The sequence below is a fragment of the Poromitra crassiceps genome, assembly GCF_964638095.1.
Source record: "Poromitra crassiceps genome assembly, chromosome: 2".
NCBI lineage: Eukaryota > Metazoa > Chordata > Actinopteri > Beryciformes > Melamphaidae > Poromitra > Poromitra crassiceps.
The window spans coordinates 70,020,735-70,043,234 of record NC_139624.1 but is presented as its reverse complement, the minus strand read 5'-3'; the positions used below and the strand labels follow the sequence as shown (position 1 = coordinate 70,043,234).

General features: G+C 46.0%; 1 protein-coding gene across 2 annotated transcripts in view; it reads left to right on the top strand.

Annotated features, from left to right (window-relative positions):
• The window catches only part of flncb (filamin C, gamma b (actin binding protein 280)), a gene marked incomplete at its 5' end in the record, with an annotated part of 245,336 nt that overhangs the window by 44,746 nt on the left and 178,090 nt on the right, over positions 1-22,500 (top strand). For both annotated transcript variants that reach the window (XM_083654345.1, XM_083654344.1), the window contains one exon: positions 10,531-10,779. In XM_083654345.1, coding sequence (XP_083510471.1) covers positions 10,531-10,779 — 249 coding nt within the window. The remainder of the gene's footprint in view (positions 1-10,530; positions 10,780-22,500) is intronic.

Below are 22,500 nucleotides of genomic sequence, written 5' to 3'. Positions count from 1 at the left end.
AGCCACGGCTGGGACAGCAGCCAATTACAATTGGGAAGAAAATGGGAGAAAAATGTGGAAAAAGTTGATAAAACAAAGAGAAAAAGAAAGAGCTATATAGGAATGTAAAGCAGGGTAAAAGAGTATGGAGCTCACTCAACAAAGAATCATAATTAACAGGCTGATATAAGTTGCTGATAGCGTGCCAGAACATTATTGTACCCACACAGACATGATCCACTTCAGCAGTCTGAAGAAGACAGGAAGTGGAAAGCAGAGAGAGAGAGAGAGAGAGAGAGAGCTGCAGAAGAAAGAATGGGAGCTGCTGTTCTGTCACACAGCCTCTCTCAGCTCCACAACAAGAGGTCTGTTTGAACACAGCATGTCCTGTGAACACTGCTCCTCCATTAGGCTCCGACACCCACTGACAGTTACAGCGGACGGGGTGACATTCGCCCGTCGCCCAGGGTTACCAAACAAACAACCCAGCCAAACGAGAAGCTGAAAGGTCGCCTCGCTGCAAGACGGCAAAGCAAAACAATGGCCTCCCCCGGCTAGAAAGGCTGCATTGTCTTGTGGAAAATACTCTGCCTTCATCGTCATGCTCCTCCATGCCTCTGTCCCTCAGGGTGACTGGAGAACATGTGTAATGCGTCAAGACCTTTTGAAGGCAGGCCTTTATGGGACTGTGGAGGAGAAGCGGTGCATGGTGGGAGATGAGGAGGAGGGAGAGTGGTGCATGGTGGGAGATGAGGAGGAGGGAGAGTGGTGCATGGTGGGAGATGGGGAGGAGGGAGAGTGGTGCATGGTGGGAGATGAGGAGGAGGGAGAGTGGTGCATGGTGGGAGATGGGGAGGAGGGAGAGTGGTGCATGGTGGGAGATGAGGAAGATGGAGAGTGGTGCATGGTGGGAGATGGGGAAGAGGGAGAGTGGTGCATGGTGGGAGATGAGGAGGAGGGAGAGTGGTCCATGGTGGGAGATGGGGAAGAGGGAGAGTGGTGCATGGTGGGAGATGGGGAGGAGGGAGAGTGGTGCATGGTGGGAGATGAGGAGGAGGGAGAGTGGTGCATGGTGGGAGATGGGGAAGAGGGAGAGTGCTGCATGGTGGGAGATGGGGAGGAGGGAGAGTGGTGCATGGTGGGAGATGAGGAAGAGGGAGAGTGGTGCATGGTGGGAGATGAGGAAGAGGGAGAGTGGTGCATGGTGGGAGATGGGGAAGAGGGAGAGTGGTGCATGGTGGGAGATGGGGAGGAGGGAGAGTGGTGCATGGTGGGAGATGAGGAAGAGGGAGAGCGGTGCATGGTGGGAGATGAGGAAGAGGGAGAGTGGTGCATGGTGGGAGATGAGGAAGAGGGAGAGTGGTGCATGGTGGGAGATGGGGAAGAGGGAGAGCGGTGCATGGTGGGAGATGTGGAGGAGGGAGAGCGGTGCATGGTGGGAGATGAGGAAGAGGGAGAGCGGTGCATGGTGGGAGATGAGGAGGAGGGAGAGTGGTGCATGGTGGGAGATGGGGAGGAGGGAGAGTGGTGCATGGTGGGAGATGAGGAGGAGGGAGAGCGGTGCATGGTGGGAGATGGGGAAGAGGGAGAGTGGTACATGGTGGGAGATGAGGAAGAGGGAGAGCGGTGCATGGTGGGAGATGAGGAGGAGGGAGAGTGGTGCATGGTGGGAGATGGGGAGGAGGGAGAGTGGTGCATGGTGGGATATGAGGAGGAGGGAGAGTGGTGCATGGTGGGAGATGGGGAGGAGGGAGAGTGGTGCATGGTGGGAGATGGGGAGGAGGGAGAGTGCTGCATGGTGGGAGATGGGGAAGAGGGAGAGTGGTGCATGGTGGGAGATGAGGAGGAGGGAGAGTGGTGCATGGTGGGAGATGAGGACGAGGGAGAGTGGTGCATGGTGGGAGATGGGGAAGAGGGAGAGTGGTGCATGGTGGGAGATGGGAAAGAGGGAGCTGACAGAGTTGGAGAAAGTACCAGAGTGATGACGAGGAAGGGAAGGAATTTGTAAAGAGCAAAGCATCAGTACACATGCTGTCTGTCCCCCCCAAGGAAGTACAGCAGACCCCTTCTGGGCCAATCAGAAACAAATGTGTCACCTTGTTTTGACCTGTGATTGGATCCCCGGCTTGGGTTAATCACAACAGTTTAGAAGATGTCAGATAAGTGGTGAGACCTTGCGAGGCAGCTGGATTCACGTCCTGGAGGCGGTCCTACATGTAAGTGGTTGAAGTTAGCTCGTGATAGACGGTAATAGACGGATGGTTCGTCCAATCAACCGGCCAAGCATTTTTTTGAAAGTGCCTGCCCCCTTTTTAACTGCTTTCCAAGATCGAGTTCCCAGATGGTTCTGTGAAACAAAACACCTGGCAGCGTCAGGTTATCATACCCCAGAGTTTCCCCCAAATCTGATCTGTGGTACAGTATGCATGTGACATCTCACTAATATAATAAGGCCAAGGTTCCACGGCGCGCAGCTCACAATTGCTCAAGATAGGCGAGCGAGCAGCGACAGCCTGCAAAGGTGCGAGGCACGCTAGCAATGAGCGATATTTCTAGTATTGTTCATGACACGATAGGTGAATGAACAATGTAGCGCCCCCCTTTGGCCAATCCGCATATTTTTTTAGATTGTCTGAAGGCAGTGGTGAAATGCATCTCCTGTCAACATTGTGTCAACATGGGATCAGCAGTGTTTCCTTGTTATCCTGTGTGACAGACAACAAACTCACAGCAAACCACAGGTCCTCCACCTGCCTTCTAGTATTGTGATATTTTGTGGGCAATATATCGTATCGTATGCATTTTATATACGCATCAAGACTCCGCCCAAGCAGAAGACATAAAGTCATATAAGCTGTGTGCTCAATAGATGACACAATGAGTTATTCCTGTCCCAAAGTACAAGTAAAACCTTTCCAACAGTTCAACTTTGTCTCTGTTCACAGAAGTGAATTGAGCTGTGGATGCCATTCCGTAAAGTAACGTTGCAGACGTCCGTATTTGTGAAATTGGTGTCTTAACATTAACGTTAATTTCCCGGGCTCTTAATAGAACACATGTTAACACGTTACGTTAACACGAATTCAAACTCACCCACATCGAATTCTTTGTAACGCCGGGTGAGATCAAACGTCAGCGGAGGACCAAAATGCGAGACTCATTAGCCTTGCGCTACTTTTGCATGCTAAAATAAAGCTGATAATGTACAATTTGATTCAAGGGGGGGAAACCCTTTCAGAGTACAACACAAACTGTCTATTTTGCTGCAACTCGACAGTGCTGCTTAATCCAGGAGATGTTGGGACTCTCGGCTCTGGATCAAGGGATATGATTTGCTGTGTGTGAGTGGGGGCGGGTCATGGGGCGGACTCGGAGTTTGTCTGTTAAATGATTGGCTGTTTCCGTGTCACTTGTACTAACAAGGTACATGATTGGCTGTATGAGCCACGGAGCAGAGGGAAGCGCTCTATAATGTGCTGGATGAAAGTGGTAACATTTCATACATAAACAGAAAAAAATGACGCGATTATCGATTCTGGAATGAAAGATCGATTAAAAAAATCGTGACATTAAAAATCGCGATACTTAAGTGAATTGATTCCCCCCCCCCACCCCTATTAAGTATCGTGATATATCGTATCGTGGGGCATCAGTGATTCCCACCCCTACTGCCTTCATTGTGGGGAATGATGACAAGCTGTAGATGGATGAATGTAAGGCTCGATCCAAATGTCCGGACCGGACCGGACCGGACCGGACCTCACCACACTGCGAGTGCTGAGGGCTTCAAGTTCAAATCCACACTTCATCCAGTCCACAAGGGGCCCCAAACAGATTATCTGCAGACTTCCAGAGAGTCTGCTTGGGGTGCAGACTTCTTCCTTGCCGAACCAAAAAGCATAAGCAAATACGTACGACTGAAGTCCACCAGGGCTCAGTCCACAAGTCTGGAGGTTAGACATTTTGGATTGGGCCTATGAAGTCCTTGAATAGCTTTTGACAGACTGAGAGACTCCAGATGTCTTCAGAGGTTGTGTGTGTGTGTGTGTGTGTGTGTGTGTGTGTGTGTGTGTGTGCATGCATGCGTGCGTGCACAAGCGCGTGTGCGTGCGTCCATGCATGCGTGTGTGTGTGTGTGTGTGTGTGCGCATGTGGGTGCGTGTGTGTGTGTGTGTGTTGCAGTCTTTCTTGGCAGGGTGTGTTGATCAGCGCCTAGCACAGAGCGGTACAGCAAGGGAGGTTCTTCTCATCTGCTCAGCAGGCTATTCCCAGGTCAAAGACATGCACCGCGGAATCCAGAGTGACTGAATACGCTTTCAAACTCAGATGGGGATTTTGACTCCAGTGTGTGAAAAAAGATGTACCGTTAATGTCAGAAACAGCCAGCCTCTCCACTCTGCTCTGTTTCTGGCCCCCTCCAGGAAGATAAGAGTACTGCTATTATGCTCCTGTTAGGATCAAGCTTGCAGGATTCCCACGGGGAAACTGGGGCTGCAGCAGCAAATGGCAATAAGATAGAGCGACGGAAAGCTACATATAAACTAAAATATAGCCCAGGGGTGAGTATGGATTACAGCATGATCAGTGTATGCTACACAGAATGAATGAAAAGTAGGGGGGGTATGGATTATGGGGGGAGTTAGGGCTGCTCGATAAATCGATTTTGAATCGTAATCGAATTAATTAGTTAGGACGATGTTAAAAAAATGAAAATCCTCAAATCGATTTTACCCTTTAACTAGGGTAATTACGTTATGGCGGGGCGGCTCTCTCTCATGTACGCGTGCTGCTACTCGTCCCTTCTCCCCGCTGTAAAGTCTCTCTGGCGGCTGTGACTGCTGGCTACTAAAGACACAATGAACTTATTTCAGCACGTCCAAAAAGCACAGAGTGTGAGCACTGTGCAGCGTGTTGCACTGCGGGGTGTGCAAGATAACAATTACCACAACACACGGGCGCGCACACACGCGCACACACGAACAAAGACGTTATCACTGGACGCTGAAATGTTACCTTTATAGTTCACATAACAACAAAACAACATGTGAGGCCACCGAGTAGCTTCTGCTTCTGGTTCATGGGTAGGGCTGGGCGATAAAACGATCTCGATAATTTTCAGCCACGATAACGATGATAAATTAATGAGCTGTAATTTCGATAAAATATTTTCAGTGTTGCGTTCAAAACCCCTCAGAAACATGACGGCAGCTTAGCACAGCAATGCTTATTGTGAATAACGTGTCGTTTTTGGGGGGTATTTGAAGGCAACACTGAGTGGAACCAATGGCATCAATGGAAAATAAACCATGTGATGCACGCGTTTGCGGAAGAATCCCTTTCTCTGCTCAGAGCATGGACTTATTATAAGATGGACTGGGCATTGGTCCCGTTCAGTGAAGCCGCTGCATGTTAGATCGCCGCTCTGGCGGCTGAATCCAGTATTAGGTCACAAGGCCCGCCTCCCCATGTTAGTGGATGGGAAAATCACAACCGAAATAATCACAGTATACGTCAGATAATTTTTTTCCAAAGGTGGTTTGTATCATTTTAGATAGTCATTATCATGCTAATGCCTGTGCAAGTGGTCATTTTTCTGATCAGTTTGTTTTTAAGTAGTTATTTGACAAAAGCGATAAAAATGGATGATTGACAGCTGTGGCAGCCAGTCTCAAGCCGTCATTGACTGGACAGGCTCTGCACATTATAGATCTATCGTCATAGACAAGACACACGGCTTCGTGTTATCTAACGCTCCCTGGAAGTCGGGTGGCTCATGGGTTGGCTGTGCTGGCTACCAGACATCAATGGACCCCAATAAAAAGAAGATTGTTTTGAGGAATGAAAACAAATGTTTTGTGCGCGAGGAATTAACGTTGGTTGGGGACTGAAGTAAGTTCAGAAACTGTGTTTATGTGTTTTATGAGTTACTCCAGCTACGTTATAGGTACACAATGGTTTTAACATGCAGGCTAGCATTAGCGTTAGCTGCTTGCGCTAGTCGGCTGTTTTTCATATTACTATAACTTAACAACCGATAACGATAGCTGGAATAACACAATAATAGACACATATTTTCAGAACTGACCAGGTTGTCCAACTGACAGGAAATGTGTTTTATAACGTTAACTCCCGTCCCGGGTATATGGATGAGGCCTAGTAGTACACAAGCACCGTTAGCTCATCGCTAACGGGTTAGCATTACATACAAACAGACGTTTTATTTTTTGTAGGCTATTAAAGCAACAAACGTTTTTATATGCATATCTGGGGGTAATGCTTTGACTGTGGGGATGTTCGTTCTTCACAAGCTCCTCTCTTAGTAACGATATACCAGGCAATAGACCAGGCAGCCTGGCTCACGCACTCACTGGGCTAATGTTAGGTTGGGCTGCCCACACACTGTACCGGGGGGGTACAACAACGTAGCCTCACGGTTAGATTTGTTAAACCAACATTTGCGCCAAAAGAAATGTAATCATAAAGTTAATCAAAATGCCACGAAAACATTAGGCTAGCTTAGTCAACACAGCAATCCCCCCAGTGAGGCTGAGGGTGAGTGAGGCCTGCCTCCACTTCCGGCCCGCGCTGAGAGCGCTGAGAGCACTCAGCAGTCAGCAGCAGCCCGGAGGTCTGAAATCTCCGACAACCAAAATCAGATTTTCGTACAGGCGTCATTTTGATAAACTGATCTCATAGTGGGACTCTTCCTGGTTACTTTTGTCGAGACAAAAAATATTACAACTTAAATTGTCATATTTACAGAGCTAGACTGTATATAAATACACAACGCACTGTGCGCATTCTAGAAACAGCAGCTCTACATAAGAAAGTTCAGAGGGGTGTGGAGCTCTCAGAGGTTCTCAATCAAGGGCGCTACTGCGCAGACTCTGGTTCACTGATCTGGCCGGATTTTGGCTTCAATAAAACATACAGGGAAGAGATAGGAACGCTCTCTCTATTCATATATCTCAGTGGCTCAGAGCCTCGCAGTCGGCTGGCTGAGTGGCTCTTACTAACCAGTTAGAGCCTGGCCTGGCAAAACAAGAGTAACATAAACAGATGGAATTAAAATGTCAGGCCGTGGATTGGTACACGGGAGATAAAGCTGCAGCAGACAGTAGTTCTGGTTATGGGTAGCGGTAGCTGGCTGTCATGAATGGTATCAAATTAGCATCTAATGCTAACGTTAGCTTACGCGCTAACATTAATATCTTCATACTTGACAACCTTGGTAACGTTATGCTATCTGTTAGATAGACCATCTATAGCAGCTATCCGAATAACATTACACATCTATGGTTTAAACAGTCTTTGCTTCCTTTATCAAACCAACAGCAGCTAACTATAGCTGCATAATCAACACCTAGCCTTGGACCAAGACGTTCATTGCATTAAAACAACATAATGCAATACACACAACAGAATAAGCACACCAAAGACCAGTGGTATAAGGGAAAACAAGTAACAAGCATATAACAATTAATAAGCTGAAAATGCAAATGGATCAAGTTACATTAAAAAGCCATAAGTGAATAGTATGGACAAACAGATGACTAAATAAAGGGTTATCATTTAATGACAACAATAGCCAATGAGCTGCATTGAGCCTCTCTCATGAGAATACTTTGAATTGAATTCAACTTAATTGTAACCGGTCAGAGATTAACTCATTGAGTGCCAGCCACTTTTGGAGAACGGACGCTCCCAGTGCCAGAGTTTTCAGAGCGTTTTCAGTGATTTCTCGAGGCCCACAGAATATTGTGTGATATTACTATGTAAACACCGAACACGCAAAAAGAACAAGGAGACTCTATTGTATCATCAGCAAAAAAAAGTTTATTGATACCATTTTCCGTTCTTTAGTTATGAGCCGGAGAAGATAGGTCAAAAACAGCAAAAATATGCTTTTCTATCAGGAAGCTGAGATATTCAGCCTTTTGTGAAATGCATTATTTCAAGCACATTCACTGACTCTAGCTAATATTTTTTTGATGATGTGACCTGGTTTAGTTCTGTGGTGCATGCGTGCCCCACCCCCCTGTCCCCCCCTCTCCCCGCCTCTCCCCGAGTCAGCTGTAAACTCCTCCCCACACGCACAAAGTCTATTCGGAGCCTCTGTTTTTGTGCCGCGCGGCTCCTGGCAGCTCACAGCAGCAATGAGGAAATGCCCAATGCGACTGCAGGTAAGGGTTGGCCCTTCGGCGTTGGGTGCTGCCTTTCTGGTGTGTTGAGAAACTATCTATGCAGACAGACAGACAGGCAGAGGAGCTGCAGTTGTGTGCGCGGATTGATTGCTGTTGGCAAGCAGCCCAGAGCCATCATGTAGATGGCTCTGGGCTGCTTGCCAACAGCAATCAATCCGCGCAGCATGAGCGCGGTTTGTCTTTTGATCACGGCTTTGTCAGGCTGTATTTCTGTAATCTGGAGAGCACTGTCGCCACCTAAGGGTTCTGTAAAATAGGTTATAGACCTCCAATAGCTACTATAGTTGTACAGGAGCTGCGGAAGGCTTTGATCGACGTCCCACCGTCAAAAAACGCATTGGACGTCGAAGGACGTCCGTGGCACTCTACGTCACTATTTAATTGGACGTCGAAGGACGTCCATGGCACTCAATGAGTTAATAGAGTCGTATCGAATACATTCTATATCGCTCTGCATTGAATTTTAATTGTGCCCCTAAAATTCTTCATGTGCATTTTATGTGCAATTAGTATTATTGATAAATTTATATCGTGATAAATATCGACATCGATCGATATAAGAAAACATCGGGATAAAAAAAATTGCCATATCGCCCAGGCCTATTCATGGGTGTAACATGCCAACTCACCCTGTCTGAATATTGCAGTTCCCCGCATACCTGTTGTGACTTTGTGTTATTCTAGTACAGTACAGATAACTCAGAGCACGGGTGGTCACTTAGACACTGCTAATATAATTATTATAATTATGTCACGGAGAGAAGATCCAGTGCTGATGAGAAGGAGGGAGAGAAGCTCCAGTGCTGAGGAGGAGGAGGGAGAGAAGATCCAGTGCTGAGGAAAAGGAGGGAGAGAAGAAAGATCCAGTGCTGAGGAGAAGGAGGGCGAGAAGAAAGATCCAGTGCTGAGGAGAAAGAGGGAGAGAAGACCCAGTGCTGAGGAGAAAGAGGGAGAGAAGATCCAGTGCTGAGGAGAAGGAGGGAGAGAAGAAAGGACCAGAATAAATATATAGGAGGCATAGAGAAACAGGATTGGCAGTGTAGGGTCATGTTCCAGAGCTTTGGCTAAGATTGAGGTGTGTGTGTGGGTGTGGGTGTTATTTGTTATTTGAACTGAATTTTGATTTTTGATTCATTTTGAACTGACCTCATTCCAGAGACCTTGAATGACATCATGTTGTAGTGCTGCTGCAGTTCTACTTTGCTGTCCGGCTCAATGGAGACCTCATTGCGTTACAGCTCTGTGGGAGCTCTGACATCTGAAGCCCAGCTCTCTTGGCGAGCAGCTCTCAGCCTTTCTGGTGCCAAGGCACACTCGAGCAAAACAGGAGTTGGGAAATCCAGCATTTATGATTTATTGAAATTTCACCACAACATCATGTATGATCACAGATTGAACAAATTGAAATTGGTGAAATTAGCAAAAGAGACCAACACTTTTTTTTTTAAACCAGGCTGTAAACATGTTTATTTATGCTGTAAAGTTGGAGATGAATGATGAATTTTTCAGAAGCAAAGTTTGGGGCTTGGTTGAATACAGTACATTTGAATTTCTCTGCAAAAACAGCAAAACTGGTGACTCAACTTGCATCTTTTGCCAGTTCCCACAATTTTACAGCACAGAAATCACATAAAACATCCCAAATAGCATCTCAGTTTTTGAGAAAAGCTGCTGCAAAATCAGCAATCACACACAAAAAACTCAAAAATTGCAGGTTGAGAATTGTTTTAACCACAATACGCATACTTTAAACTCTATGAGACGCACACAATCAGTGAACAGACACAAGCCCACACCTACAAAAATAGAGGCCTAGGAAATCCATACAGACCAGCCGCAATGATCTGTCTGTGTGTGTGTGTGTGTGTGTGTGTGTGTGTGTGTTTGTGTGTGTGTGTGTGTGTGTGTGTGTGTGTGTGTGTGTGTGTGTGTGTGTGTGTGTGTGTGTGTGTGTGCGTGCGTGCCTGTGTGCATGCGTGTGTGTGTGTGTGTGTGTGCGTGTGTGTGTGTTTCAATCTCATACGTTTGCGACACTGATCACAAGCAGCAGGGCCGTGCCGTGCCCGGTAGAGTAAATACAGATGTGTGTAGTTGTGCCAGGCAGCAGACTGGGGCTGTGACCATACACTCATTAAGAACGTGTTTGGCTTTAAAGCACACTGTTTTTCTTAATGTGAATGAAGACTTCTATAGGCTGATTTATTGTCTCCATGTCCACAAGTCCGTAAGGGTCTGCGGGACGTAAATGTCGTCATCAGAGTGAAGGCTCTGTGCGTACAGCTTGCCAGTCGAGATCCCCCTGCTCTACCTGTCTCTCTGACTAACCCCTCCCTGTCTCCCCCCCCAGACTCTAAAGCCATTGTGGATGGGAACCTGAAGCTGATCCTGGGTCTGATCTGGACCCTCATCCTCCACTACTCCATCTCCATGCCCATGTGGGAGGATGAGGACGACGAAGACGCCAAGAAGCTCACCCCCAAGCAGCGTCTGCTCGGGTGGATCCAGAACAAGGTGCCCCAGCTTCCAATCAACAACTTCCACCGAGACTGGAGGGATGGCAAGGCACTCGGAGCCCTGGTGGACAACTGTGCCCCTGGTAAGAACAGGCGTAGGCCCAAAGAGCAGTTTGTATCACCCCAGTTACTCCAAATAATTATAGCTGAAACTTGCTAAACAATGCCTAGTATTAAAGGAATATTTCACCCCAAGATGAAAATTCTGTCATTATCTACTCAACCCAGTGTCAACCCAACTCCATTGAAGTTTATACAACCACCAAACACAAGTTATGTGTAGCACCATATCAGCTTTTCTGTAACACTTGATGTGAACAGTATGGTTTAAGTTCCAAAATGTGCATGAAATGACCATCAAATTTCTCTAAACAACCCATGCAGTACTATCATATATACTTATATACTTATATATACATACTAGTACTAACCCATGCAGTTCAATCTAAGTGTTTTGTAGCCAAACAATTAGAGCTCAACAGTAACCGCCCACTTTGTCGTGGCTCCGCCTCCCAGGAAGTGAATGAGCTTTTTTTTGTGTGTGCCTTTTCTTCCATTTTCCTTTCCTTGTTGTTGTTGTTGTTGTTGTTGTCGTTGTTGTCGTTGTTGTGGTTGTTGTGAACCACGCTTCATCTCGTAGCTGCTTGGCTTGGTTGCAGGCTTAAAACTCTTTCAAGAAGGATTTCCTGAGACATCAATGGTGAAATGGATGAGGAATTCACTTCCTGGAACTGGAGCCACGAAAAAGTGGGCGGTCACTGTTGAGCCCTAATTGCACTGTGCGTATAAAAGGCTTATAGGTTGACCTCATTATGTAGCTTTATTACAGGAAACAGTAACGTCTTCTTCTGAAACAAGGGGATGATCTTGTTTACAACCTGCCAGCCAGGTTGATGCAGTGCAGTGGATGCCACACTAACTTGCTCTACTTTGAATAACACTGCATAATGAAGTAAATGTAGGCCTTTTGTACTCACTGCGTGGTCAATTGACTGTATTGTGCTGAGTTTCTGTACTTCTTACCGTGGCGCTGGGCCAGCGGCCCTGCCGGGGTCATAAGATGGAAAAGTCAGGACAATCAGTCAGTCAGTCAATCAGTCAGTCACTCAGTCAGTCACTCATTCAGTTGTACTCAGTCACTCAGTTATGGATATTAAGTGAGTTTAGTGGTTAAAGGGCCATAGGGATAGGAAGGTGGCAGTGAGTTCGGGATTTGAGGGGTGGGAATGACATTGTCAGGGATAGCGCGATAAAGTCGAGGACTAATTTCCATCATGGTCCCTGGACTTCCTGGTGGGCCATCAGTCCAACCCCGCTCTCAAGATGGTGACAGTCAGTAGCTGAAGAGGCGGGCAACTTACATCAACAACAACAACAACATCACAACATCCAACGTGCTTGTTGGAATCTAAACATCCAGACAGAGCCAGATTAACACCCCCAGGGGCCCCTGGGCACTGAAGCTCCCAGGGGCCCCCCTACCCATCGTCCGGATGTTTGGATGTTTTTTCGCAATATTTAGAGGAATATCTAATTTTAAATTATCATTAGTATTATACTGTTATGTCATTATTCAGTTTCTGAGATTCAGTTTCTCACTCACTCATAGGCGATTCTAGGCTTTGCCAACAGGTAGCACCAGCAGGATAAAAATATTAGTCTGACTGGGGGGTTTCTATGGACAAAGAAATTTTGTACATTTTAAAGTAAAATGCATGAATCTGATGCACTCTGAGAGCAAAAGGAAGAGGCTAATCTTCACATTAATATCCTCTTCACTGTGCTGTGGCTTTACAATGATGAAAAAATAATTGACATTACATTTCCAATACAAAACAGCAGAGGGTGCCGCAGCACCACAAGCACCCCCACTTCCCGCGCCCCTGGTCACCACTTGCCCACAGGCATCCAATGAGACTAAATCATCAGACTTAACTCATTGAGTGCCATGGACGAACATGTTCGTCATTTCAAATAGTAACGTAGAGTGCCAAGGACGGACATGTTCGTCAATTGCGTTTTTTGACGGTGGGGCGTCGATCAAAGCCTTCTGCCTCTCCTGTACAAATATTATAGCTATTGGAGGTCTATAACCTATTTTACAGAACCCTTAGGTGGCGACAGTGCTCTCCAGATTACAGAAATGTCAGGAATACACAGCCTGAAATAGCCGTGATCAAAGTGAACCCGCTCATGCTGCAGCCCAGAGCCATGTAGATTGTTCTGGCTGCAACTGACGGGGGCTGCGAACACAGTCAATCCGCGCACACAACTGAGCCCTTCTGCCTCTGTCTATCTGTCAGCATAGTTTCTCCACATGATTAGCCGCTAGAAAAGCAGCAGCCGACAATGAAAAGCCAAACCTTTTACTGCAGTCCGCGTGTGGCTTCTCCATGTTGCGCTGCCTGGGAGGCGGCGCACCAAAAGCACTCCGAAAATAGACGCTGCGTGCGTGAGGCTGTGTGTTACTAGTGTGGGGAGGAGTTTTCAGCTGAGGGGGGGGAGGGAGTTGGCGCACGCAGGGCAGGACACAACTACACCACATCACTACATCAGAAAATATTACCTAGAGTCAGTGAATGTGCTTGAAATGCTGCATTTCACAAAAGGCTGAATATCTCAGCTTATAATTTGAAATGCCTGAAAACGCTGAAAACAACCTATCTTCTCCGGCTCATAACTAAAGAACGGAAAATGGTATCAATAAACTTTTTTTTGCTGATGATACAATAGAGTCTCCTTGTTCTTTTTGCGTGTTCTGTGTTTACATAGTAATATCACACAATATTCTGTGGGCCTCGAGAAATCACTGAAAACGCTCTGAAAACTCTGGCACTGGGAGCGTCCGTTCTCCAAAAGTGGCTGGCACTCAATGAGTTAATCTTCTTGGAAACACATTTTATTTTGTCCTGATTGGTCTTAGATTTGTGTCATAGTTCTGTGGAGCCCAACATGAGCCCGACCCCCAAAAAAAAAAAAAAAAATTTTTTTTTTTGGAGGGCCCCTTCACCCCGAGGGCCCCGGGGCACCTGCCCCGGTTGCCCTATGGTTAATCCGGCCTTGCATCCAGAGCCCATTCACGTCAAATGTTTGGGAGAAGGCTAAGATAGAACTTGCTTATTTGGTGGTTGTACAATAGTTTCCCACGAGTGTATATGGTGACAGTTCATTTTCATCTTGTGGTGAACTAATAATGGAGCCACCTAGCTTAAGAATTTCACACGTGCGTACAGTACTTGTACAAGAGTGACAATAAATATCTTGCATCTTGAACTGTTCCTTTAAGAACCACGACGATCAGAAATGGAGTCAGTTCTGCTCTCATAAGTGCTGAAACAGGATCTACCACAGGGTTATTCAACTATATCGATCAGTGGGCCACATTGTCAGAATGCTAAGAGCGCGGGGGTCAGACATTTCCCTGAGCTGTTATTATCATCAGCACCACCACATCTTAAAATTTTTGATTTTACTACATTGCAAATGTCACCTAATCATAGCCTCATGGTCCATGTTTTGATATTTTTGTATATTTTTTGTAATTCTATGTTCTTTTCAGAAACAGAAATTAAAAAATAGTTACACATCAAAATCAATCCACAGATTCAAAAAAACTGAAACAGGATTTTTATCTGCTGATGAAGCCTCTGTGTCATCGAGAGAGGGGGCAGAGAGACAGAGGGGGGGGGAGGGAGAGAGAGAGGGGGGGGGGGATGTTTCTTTTTCTCTTCCCCCCCCACCACCATAACTGGTCTGCGGACCCGTGTGACTTGATTAGCGGGCCGGATTTGGCCCGCGAGCCGCCAATTGAATGGGCCTGATCTACCATATGATGCCATAATTCCAGAAGTCCTAGTTTCCTAAACAACGAGCATGAGGTTAGCTAAGGCAAAAATGACCTCACTGACTGACTGCTAGCCTGTGCCTGATGACAAAGGCACTGTTTATTTATATGACATCACTCAGGAAATCCTTGGGTGGGCTACAGAGGAAGCAGATACTATGAAAGTGTTAGATGAAAAAGATTGTAAAGTACACAATGGATGCTACTCTGTTGCTTAATGTGACTCAGAATAAGCCACATTAAACGGAGAGTTGTTTAATGTGTTCTACAAACTTGATCAGTCCACTTCAGACCAAAATTAGGACACTAGTAGATTAGTAGATAGGCAAAGTACGCAGAGTGGAGGAAGCACCTCATTTGGAAGTGTTGTGAAGGTGGTGTGGATGGATGGAAAATACCGATAACTACCGATAAAACCGATAAAATACCGATAACTACCGATAAAACCGATAAAATACCGATAACTACCGATATTTCTCTTGTGAAGCACCTTGAGATGTCAGTTTTGATTTGAAAGTGTGCTATACAAATACAATTAATTATTATTATTATTATAACTTGTTCCTGTTATTACAGCCTATTGCTGAGCCTGGGCATTTTTAACACCAACACATTACTGATGGCCTTTTCATGTTTGTGTCTTATTTTGACACTCGTTTTTATCAACCCATTCCAAGATCCCACAGCAGATACTGTATGTGGCCACATCACAAAGTTAATTTTGTCCTGATTTGAATGCCCATTTTTAGCATTTCGAAGTAAAAACAAAACAAAAAAACAAAGACAGGATATGACATTTGCCCGAAGAGGCAAATTAATGTGACATTAATATTGTCAATGTGTCGATCTGTAACTTTTTACTTTTTTTGTAGGAAAATGTATCACATATCTTTAAATGACAACAATGTGACAATTTCCGCATGATTTGTCAAAATGTTGATGTAAATGTGTGAGCCTGGGTTGCAAATCATGGAATTTCTTTATCAGCTGATCAACAAGCTGATAGTTATGCTTTTATTTTTAAGGCAAACCTACCTACTTCCGGTCTTGTTCTGGCTAATCATGGTTAGCGTGATACAATTTTTGTTACGTGATGTGAAATGTAGAATATATGTGGATGATGGACTTTCAGGGATCAACTCTGTGCAGACTTGCATGCAGATTTACCAAAAAAGCTAATAAAAAGCTTACATTTGGGAAAATGGAAAAATCTTGGCCAGTCCCTGCCTATGCCAATGCTCATGGCTCATGTGTAGTTTCAGAGTGATTGGCCAACCCGTCATGATAGTGGGATTGCATTTATCTTCAACTAGCAATGTAACCAGCCTTTCCCGGGTTCAAAAGGCACAAAGCAATACAATTGTGCCTTTTGCTTGGCCCGAAATGATGGTGGTGTCGAGATGGTTTGTAGGAATTTACAACCTGCCCATGACCTTCCCCGGATCGTAACACACCGTCATGCACATTTCCAGCCCAATCCGACCTGGGATGTGGGCGTGAGGTGGTTTCCAGGTGTTTCCAGGACTTTCCAGGTGGTTTCAGGACTGTCCAACCTGCCCATGACCGTCCCCGGATCATAACCCTCGCCATGCAAACGTTCAGCCCAATCCGCCCTGACTTGTGGCCGTGCATAAAATATATGCACACAGACACATAGGGCTCTATCGTTGCATCGGCCTATAAACTGCGGTTAGTGCCAGGCGCAGCCCAGATTAGTGGGTGTGGACCAGCGCACTCGATATCTTGGTGTCGGCGCTACACGCGGCCTTAAGCATTATAACCACACCTTTTAAGCGTAAAATTATGCACTATCTGCTCATTGGGGAAGTGCAGTATACAAATCACATGCTTCACTTTTCAGCTCCAATTCCACGGAGCGATCCAGTCCGGCTTCAGAAAAGCCGAGGGCTCTGATCTCCCCCCCTCCCTTTTATCCCCTCTGTCTGTCTCCATATATAGGCTATTATTCCATATTATTCTCAAACCAATCTAACTGCAGTTTAAATACTGCAAGCATGTAAATACGCTACACTATAGCAAGATCAAAGTGAAAAGAATGTTCTAAATGCATCAGCTAGAAAAAAATAGTGTATCCCTATGATGAGATGAGATTGGTGAAAGTTTGTCCAGAATGATATCGTTTTCTCTCCCCTGCTGCACAGGTAGGATGATGCACATAAATATAGCCTACATTATGTAAAGTCATTGCAGAAATGTGTTTTTATTGTAAAACTAAATGTGAAGTGCCTCCCCCCGGACCATGACCGCTACAATTTGCATACCGCCCCAACAGGAGCACAGCGGATGCAGTAGCACACGTGCTCCACACCGCCCTGTCCCACCTGGAGGGGAAGGACACCTATGTAAGAATGCTGTTCGTGGACTACAGCTCAGCATTCAACACCATAGTACCCTCCAGGCTGGTACGCAAGCTCAAGGATCTGGGACTAAACACAGCAATGTGCGACTGGATCCTGGATTTCCTGACAGACTGCCGCCAGGTGGTGAGGGTGGGCAACCTCACCTCCTCCCCACTGACCATCAGCATAGGAGCGCCCCAGGGGTGCGTCTCCAGCCCCTTCTGGTACGATCTCTACACCCACGACTGCGTGGCGACTCAAACTTCGAACACCATCGTGAAGTTTGCAGACGACACAGCAGTCGTGGGGCTGATCTCGGGGGGCGACGAGACGGCCTACAGAGAGGAGGTGGGGGCCCTGGAACAATGGTGCCAAGACAACCACCTCTCTCTGAACGTCTCCAAGACCAAGGAGATCATTGTAGACTACAGGAGGGGGGGGGGGGGGGGCGCACACCCCCCAATCACCATCAACGGCACAGTGGTGGAAAGGGTGGACAGCTTCAAGTACCTGGGAGTCAACATCCACCAGGACCTGACTTGGGCCGGTCACACCGCCACTGTTGTCAAAAAGGCCCAACAGCGACTACACGGACTCAGGCGCCTGAAGAAATTTGGGCTAACGCCAGAAATCCTTAGGGACTTCTACAGAGGCACCATTGAAAGCCTGCTGACTGGCTGCTTCACCACCTGGTACGGGAACTGTACCACCATGGACCGCAGGGCGCTACGGAGAGTGAGACGCGCGGCCCAGCACGTAACAGGATGTGAGTTGCCAGAACTGCATGAACTGTATAACCAGCGGTGCCTCAGGAGGTCCCTGAAGATCATCAAAGACACAAACCATCCCCACAACAGCCTGTTCTCCCTGTTACCCTCAGGGAGGAGATACAGGGTTCCAAAAGCACGCACAAATCGCTTGAGGAACAGTTTCTTCCCGCAGGCCACGAGACTCCTTAACATACACAAATAGTGTAGTAGCCGTACTGTACCGTACTGTAGCTGCTACCATTACGTATGTCTAATGCTTAATTGTATGTTTAATAAGGTATATGCTATTTGCACCTGTATGTCAAATACGTCGAATTTAAAATGTTTAAGCACGTCTAAAGTATGCACATGACATGTGCACCTATGTGCAGTGAATATGCCACTGTCTCTGACTTGTCTTATCACTATACTGCCTTATTGCTTGTTGTGTCTCTTGTTGTTTTTGCACTCATATGCCCTGTTATATTTGTACTATGTTGTAAACAGAGTCCACAGCACAAGAATTTCACACGTGATACTTGTAGCATGGAGTGACAATAAAAATCTTGAATCTTGAATCTTGAAGTAGGGCCAATTTATTGGAGCAGACATCACAGTATAGCACATGACAGCAGAACCGCGTTACGCTGTCACTTATCTAAATCACGTTAAATCTACGAGGGATATATATAGGCCCAGGATGACATATATGTTTCACATAGGGTTGTGTTTGGATTTCGCAATTTTATTTTGTCCAATATTGAAATGTTCTACAATAGCATGTTGTGGTAACATTACACATTATTTCCATCTATTTCGATGTACCTTTCTATCTATTTAGGCTAATTTGGATGTGATTTATTATCGAAATGTATTAGCCTAATGCATGCTGGGAGATTTCACATGTCTGGCTGTTGCAGGGAAGCCAGGCAGTGAATGTTTGGCCAGAATTATCTCGTTTTCTCTCGCCTTCACTGCACAGGTAGGATGATGCAATAGCCTCTGAATGTCACGGGCTCAAAACTGTCATGTTAGAAAAAACTGTCATGTTGTTATACTATGTACGGTATAACAACTTATTTTTTTCTGAGAGAGAGAGAGAAGCAGTCGTATTGTGCCTGTCAGACTGATGAGCAAGAGAGAGGGAGTGACACAGAGAGAAGGGACAGAGGAGAGGCAGAGGAGCGCTCCGCGCAACCAGCGCACTGAATAGGCCTGGTTTTCAAAAGCGCAATGCGCTAAATTTACGCCAGGAGGGAAGATATCATTAGGCCGGTATTTAAGGCCGAAACGCCCATTCTCGCCCATTCTGGGACTGCGCCACGCCTATTTCGCCTAAAGCGCATTTCGGGGTCTAAAGTCATGTTGATATCTTCCCGAGGCAGGCGCAAGGCATGTTTTTTTGCGTTTAAGGCCAGTTTTTGCGCCGAAGGCCTGTGGGAGAATAGGACCCACAGGCTCTATCTTCCCACTGGCCTTAGGCGCTAAACTGGCATTAAATGTAAAAAAAAACGCGCTTTGCGCCTGCCTCGGGAAGATAGCATCATGTTTTTAGGCCCCGAAATGCGCTTTACGCCGAAGAGGCGTGGCGCAGTGCCAGAATAGGCCAGAATAGGCGTTTCGGCCTTAAATACCGGCCTAATGCTATCTTCCCCCCTGGCGTTAATTTAGCATTTAGCGCTTTTCAAAACCAGGCCTTATTCAGTGCGCCGGAGATATTACTGTGCGTAATTGCGCGCAGCTCTCCTCTGCCATCTCACTCTCTCTCTCTCACTCCCTCATGTTATTGGTTTGAGAAGCATAATCATGTGGAATAATATATATGGAGACCAGGGGCGGACTGGGATCATAATTCAGGCCGGGCATTAGATACCAAGCAGGCCAGGCCGATACGGGCTGACGTTTGTGCCGGCGTCCATAGGGCGCCGGGGAAATTTTTTGACCGTTTGAAGCTCAATTTGGGCCGTTTGAAGCCAGATTTGGGCCGTTTGAAGCCAGATTTGGGTCGTTTAAAGCCAGATTTGGGCCGTTTGAAGCCCGATTTGGGCCGTTTGAAGCCCAATTTGGGCCGTTTGAAGCCCAATTTGGGCCAAGTCCAATTTTACAATGAGATGCACCCACTTTAAACCTGAATAAAGTAATAAAACCACTAGTAAAGCAGTAGGCGGCGCCTGGCCTGCTGTTCAGTGAGTGGCCTGGCCTGGCCTGCAAAAAAAAAAAAAGCAATTTTTTTTTTTTTTTTTTTTTTGCAGGCCAGGCCAGGCCAGGCCACCGGGCATTTGCCCGACGTGCCTGATTATGCAGTCCGCCACTGATGGAGACAGACGGGGATGAAAGAGGGAGGGGGGGAGCTCAGAGCGCTTTGGTCGGGCTTTTCTCACCAGATTGGATCGCTCTGTGGAATGGAACATGAAAGGGACATTGTGATTCGTTTAGGGCACTTCTCCAATGAGCACGGTGTGAATAATTCTACGCTTAAAAGGCGTGGTTATAATGCTTAAGGCCGCGTGTAGCGCCGACACGAGAATAGGCAGTGCGCCGGTCCACGCCCACTAATATGGGCTGCGCCTGGCGCTAAGCGCTAATTTAAGGCCAGTGGGATGATAGAGCCCACAGACAACGTCAACTGTATTATGGATGATTTATCGCAGCACAGATAATTGCCACAGGAGGTAGTAGAGGCTGTTTCTCTTTGTTTGCAGTATATGAGCATTTGTTTTGACAGTGGGTTTGTGAGCTCATGTGTTTGTTTACATGGGGGGTGAAAGTGCTGATGTGCAGTGTGTGTGTGTGTGCGTGTGCGTGTGCGTGTGTGTGTGTGCGTGCACATGTGTGTGTGTGTGTGTGTGTGTGTGTGCGTGCATGTGTGTGCATGTGTGTGTGTGTGTGTGTGTGTGTGTGTGTGTGCGTGCGTGTGTGCGTGCATGTGCGTGTGTGTGTGTGTTTCTAAAGTGTCTATAGTGGGAAATCACTCAATTTAAACAGCCGATTTGTGCATGCGCTATTCCCTGCAGATGCACAGAATAAACTAATTTCCCCATGGAACTCATTGAAGTTGCATCTAAATCAATTGGCTGGCTGTTAGCATGTGGCCCTTTATATTCACAGAACAGTCACATTGTACCTCATCGTTTAATTTCATCCATCATTGGTTCAAAAGGTTATCAAAGATGAAGTTAATTTAGTTAAAGCTAATTGTGTTCAATTTAATCGGACAGCTTAATGTCACTATTGTTTCCATTTCACAGGTAATAATTGGGATGTGCTTGTGCCTGCTAAATAGAGAGCCGCAGGAACGAGTCCGGAAATCATCGATGCTAACACTCCTGGTTCTTCACTGTTTTCGCCTATGGGATTTTTGAATGGGTTTTTGGCACGATGCTTCTAATAAGGTATCTGGGCAACCAGTGTTCAGTAGGATAATCTTCACACATGAGGACCACTTTTATGAGTTTTTAAGCTTTTACGTGCCGTTAAAAGGGCGGCTAGCTAGCAAACGGCTAAATGAGACTACATGTTGAGTCGATGGGATATATACTGTACGTCAATAACGTCATCACTTCAAAGGACGAACACGGAAATTCTCTTTCCCTCACCTGGTTCAGCCCGGGGTAATCAGTGCACAGCAGCGCACACAATCAACAACACTCCAGGTTGAGTGGTGATGTGACGGGGAAGCCTATGCGACACTGTGTGTAGTTCTGGATTATCTTAGCACAAGCTTTTTACTTCTAGGGCTCGCATTTACGCTTCAAAACTCATGAAAGTGGTCCTCATGTGTGAAGATTATCCGGCTGAACACTGGTTCGCGTTTGATTAAGCTTGCGTTGCCCAGAGACTATATTTGAAGCATCGCGGCAAAAACCCATTCAAAAATCCCATAACAGTGAAGAACCAGGAAGTCCGGGACTTCCGCGTCCTGACTACAAAAATACGTCATCCCTGCGGCTCTCTATACTTTTTGGAAAAATACTCATAGAACATACATACACAATACAAAATTTAAATGTTTTTATTATTTGAGCTTCTGAGCTGTGTGGTGGCCTGCAGAAACCCTTCACATGTAACCTGGTTGGCAATGAGCATATTAGGTTGAAAATGAGTGTTGCAGGTATTTTGAGATGTTGAGTGATTTGGTTACTTTCATCTCCATAGTAGACTACATCATGGTCAATAATTATCTTCATAAAACAAAGGGAAAAGTATTTATTTGTATGGTTTTGGTGGAATGCCACTGTAGAAAATGTGTGAAAAAAGTTGTGGAATGTTTAAATCCATTTTTCTCACATTTTACTATTAAGCACGCAACATTAAAATACTCATAACCTTTGATTTAAGAGAGCTATCTCAGTCATTCAAAAAGTTATATATAGGGGAGTTTCTAAATTATGGAAATCACAAAAAAATTGAAATGTCAAATTCCTACCATCTGAAGGGTTTCTGCAGACCACCACACACAGATATGCAATACCATTTGCTACCCATGATGGGAGTCATTGGACCCTTTCACAGTGATGCAGCCCAATGGTGCTGCCCTATCTTGCTCAAAAATATTCATGATTACATTTTAATGTCTTCTCAAAGTGGAATGCATTCATTCATTCATTTCAAACCTTGGACGTATACGCTGTGCCTCGCCAAACTGAGCCCATGACCTGTCCACCTTGGACCTCTGTAATGGCTGTTGTATAGAGAGCCAAAGTGAATGTCACTTCCTGCTTAAGCACTGTACCAGAGATTTTCATCCACCATTCATCTTCCCGTAAAATGCTTATAAAAATAGTTTTACTTGTTCAAACTGAACAGTTCAGCTATATTTCGAATTGGGAGAGACCATAGAACATTTCACTC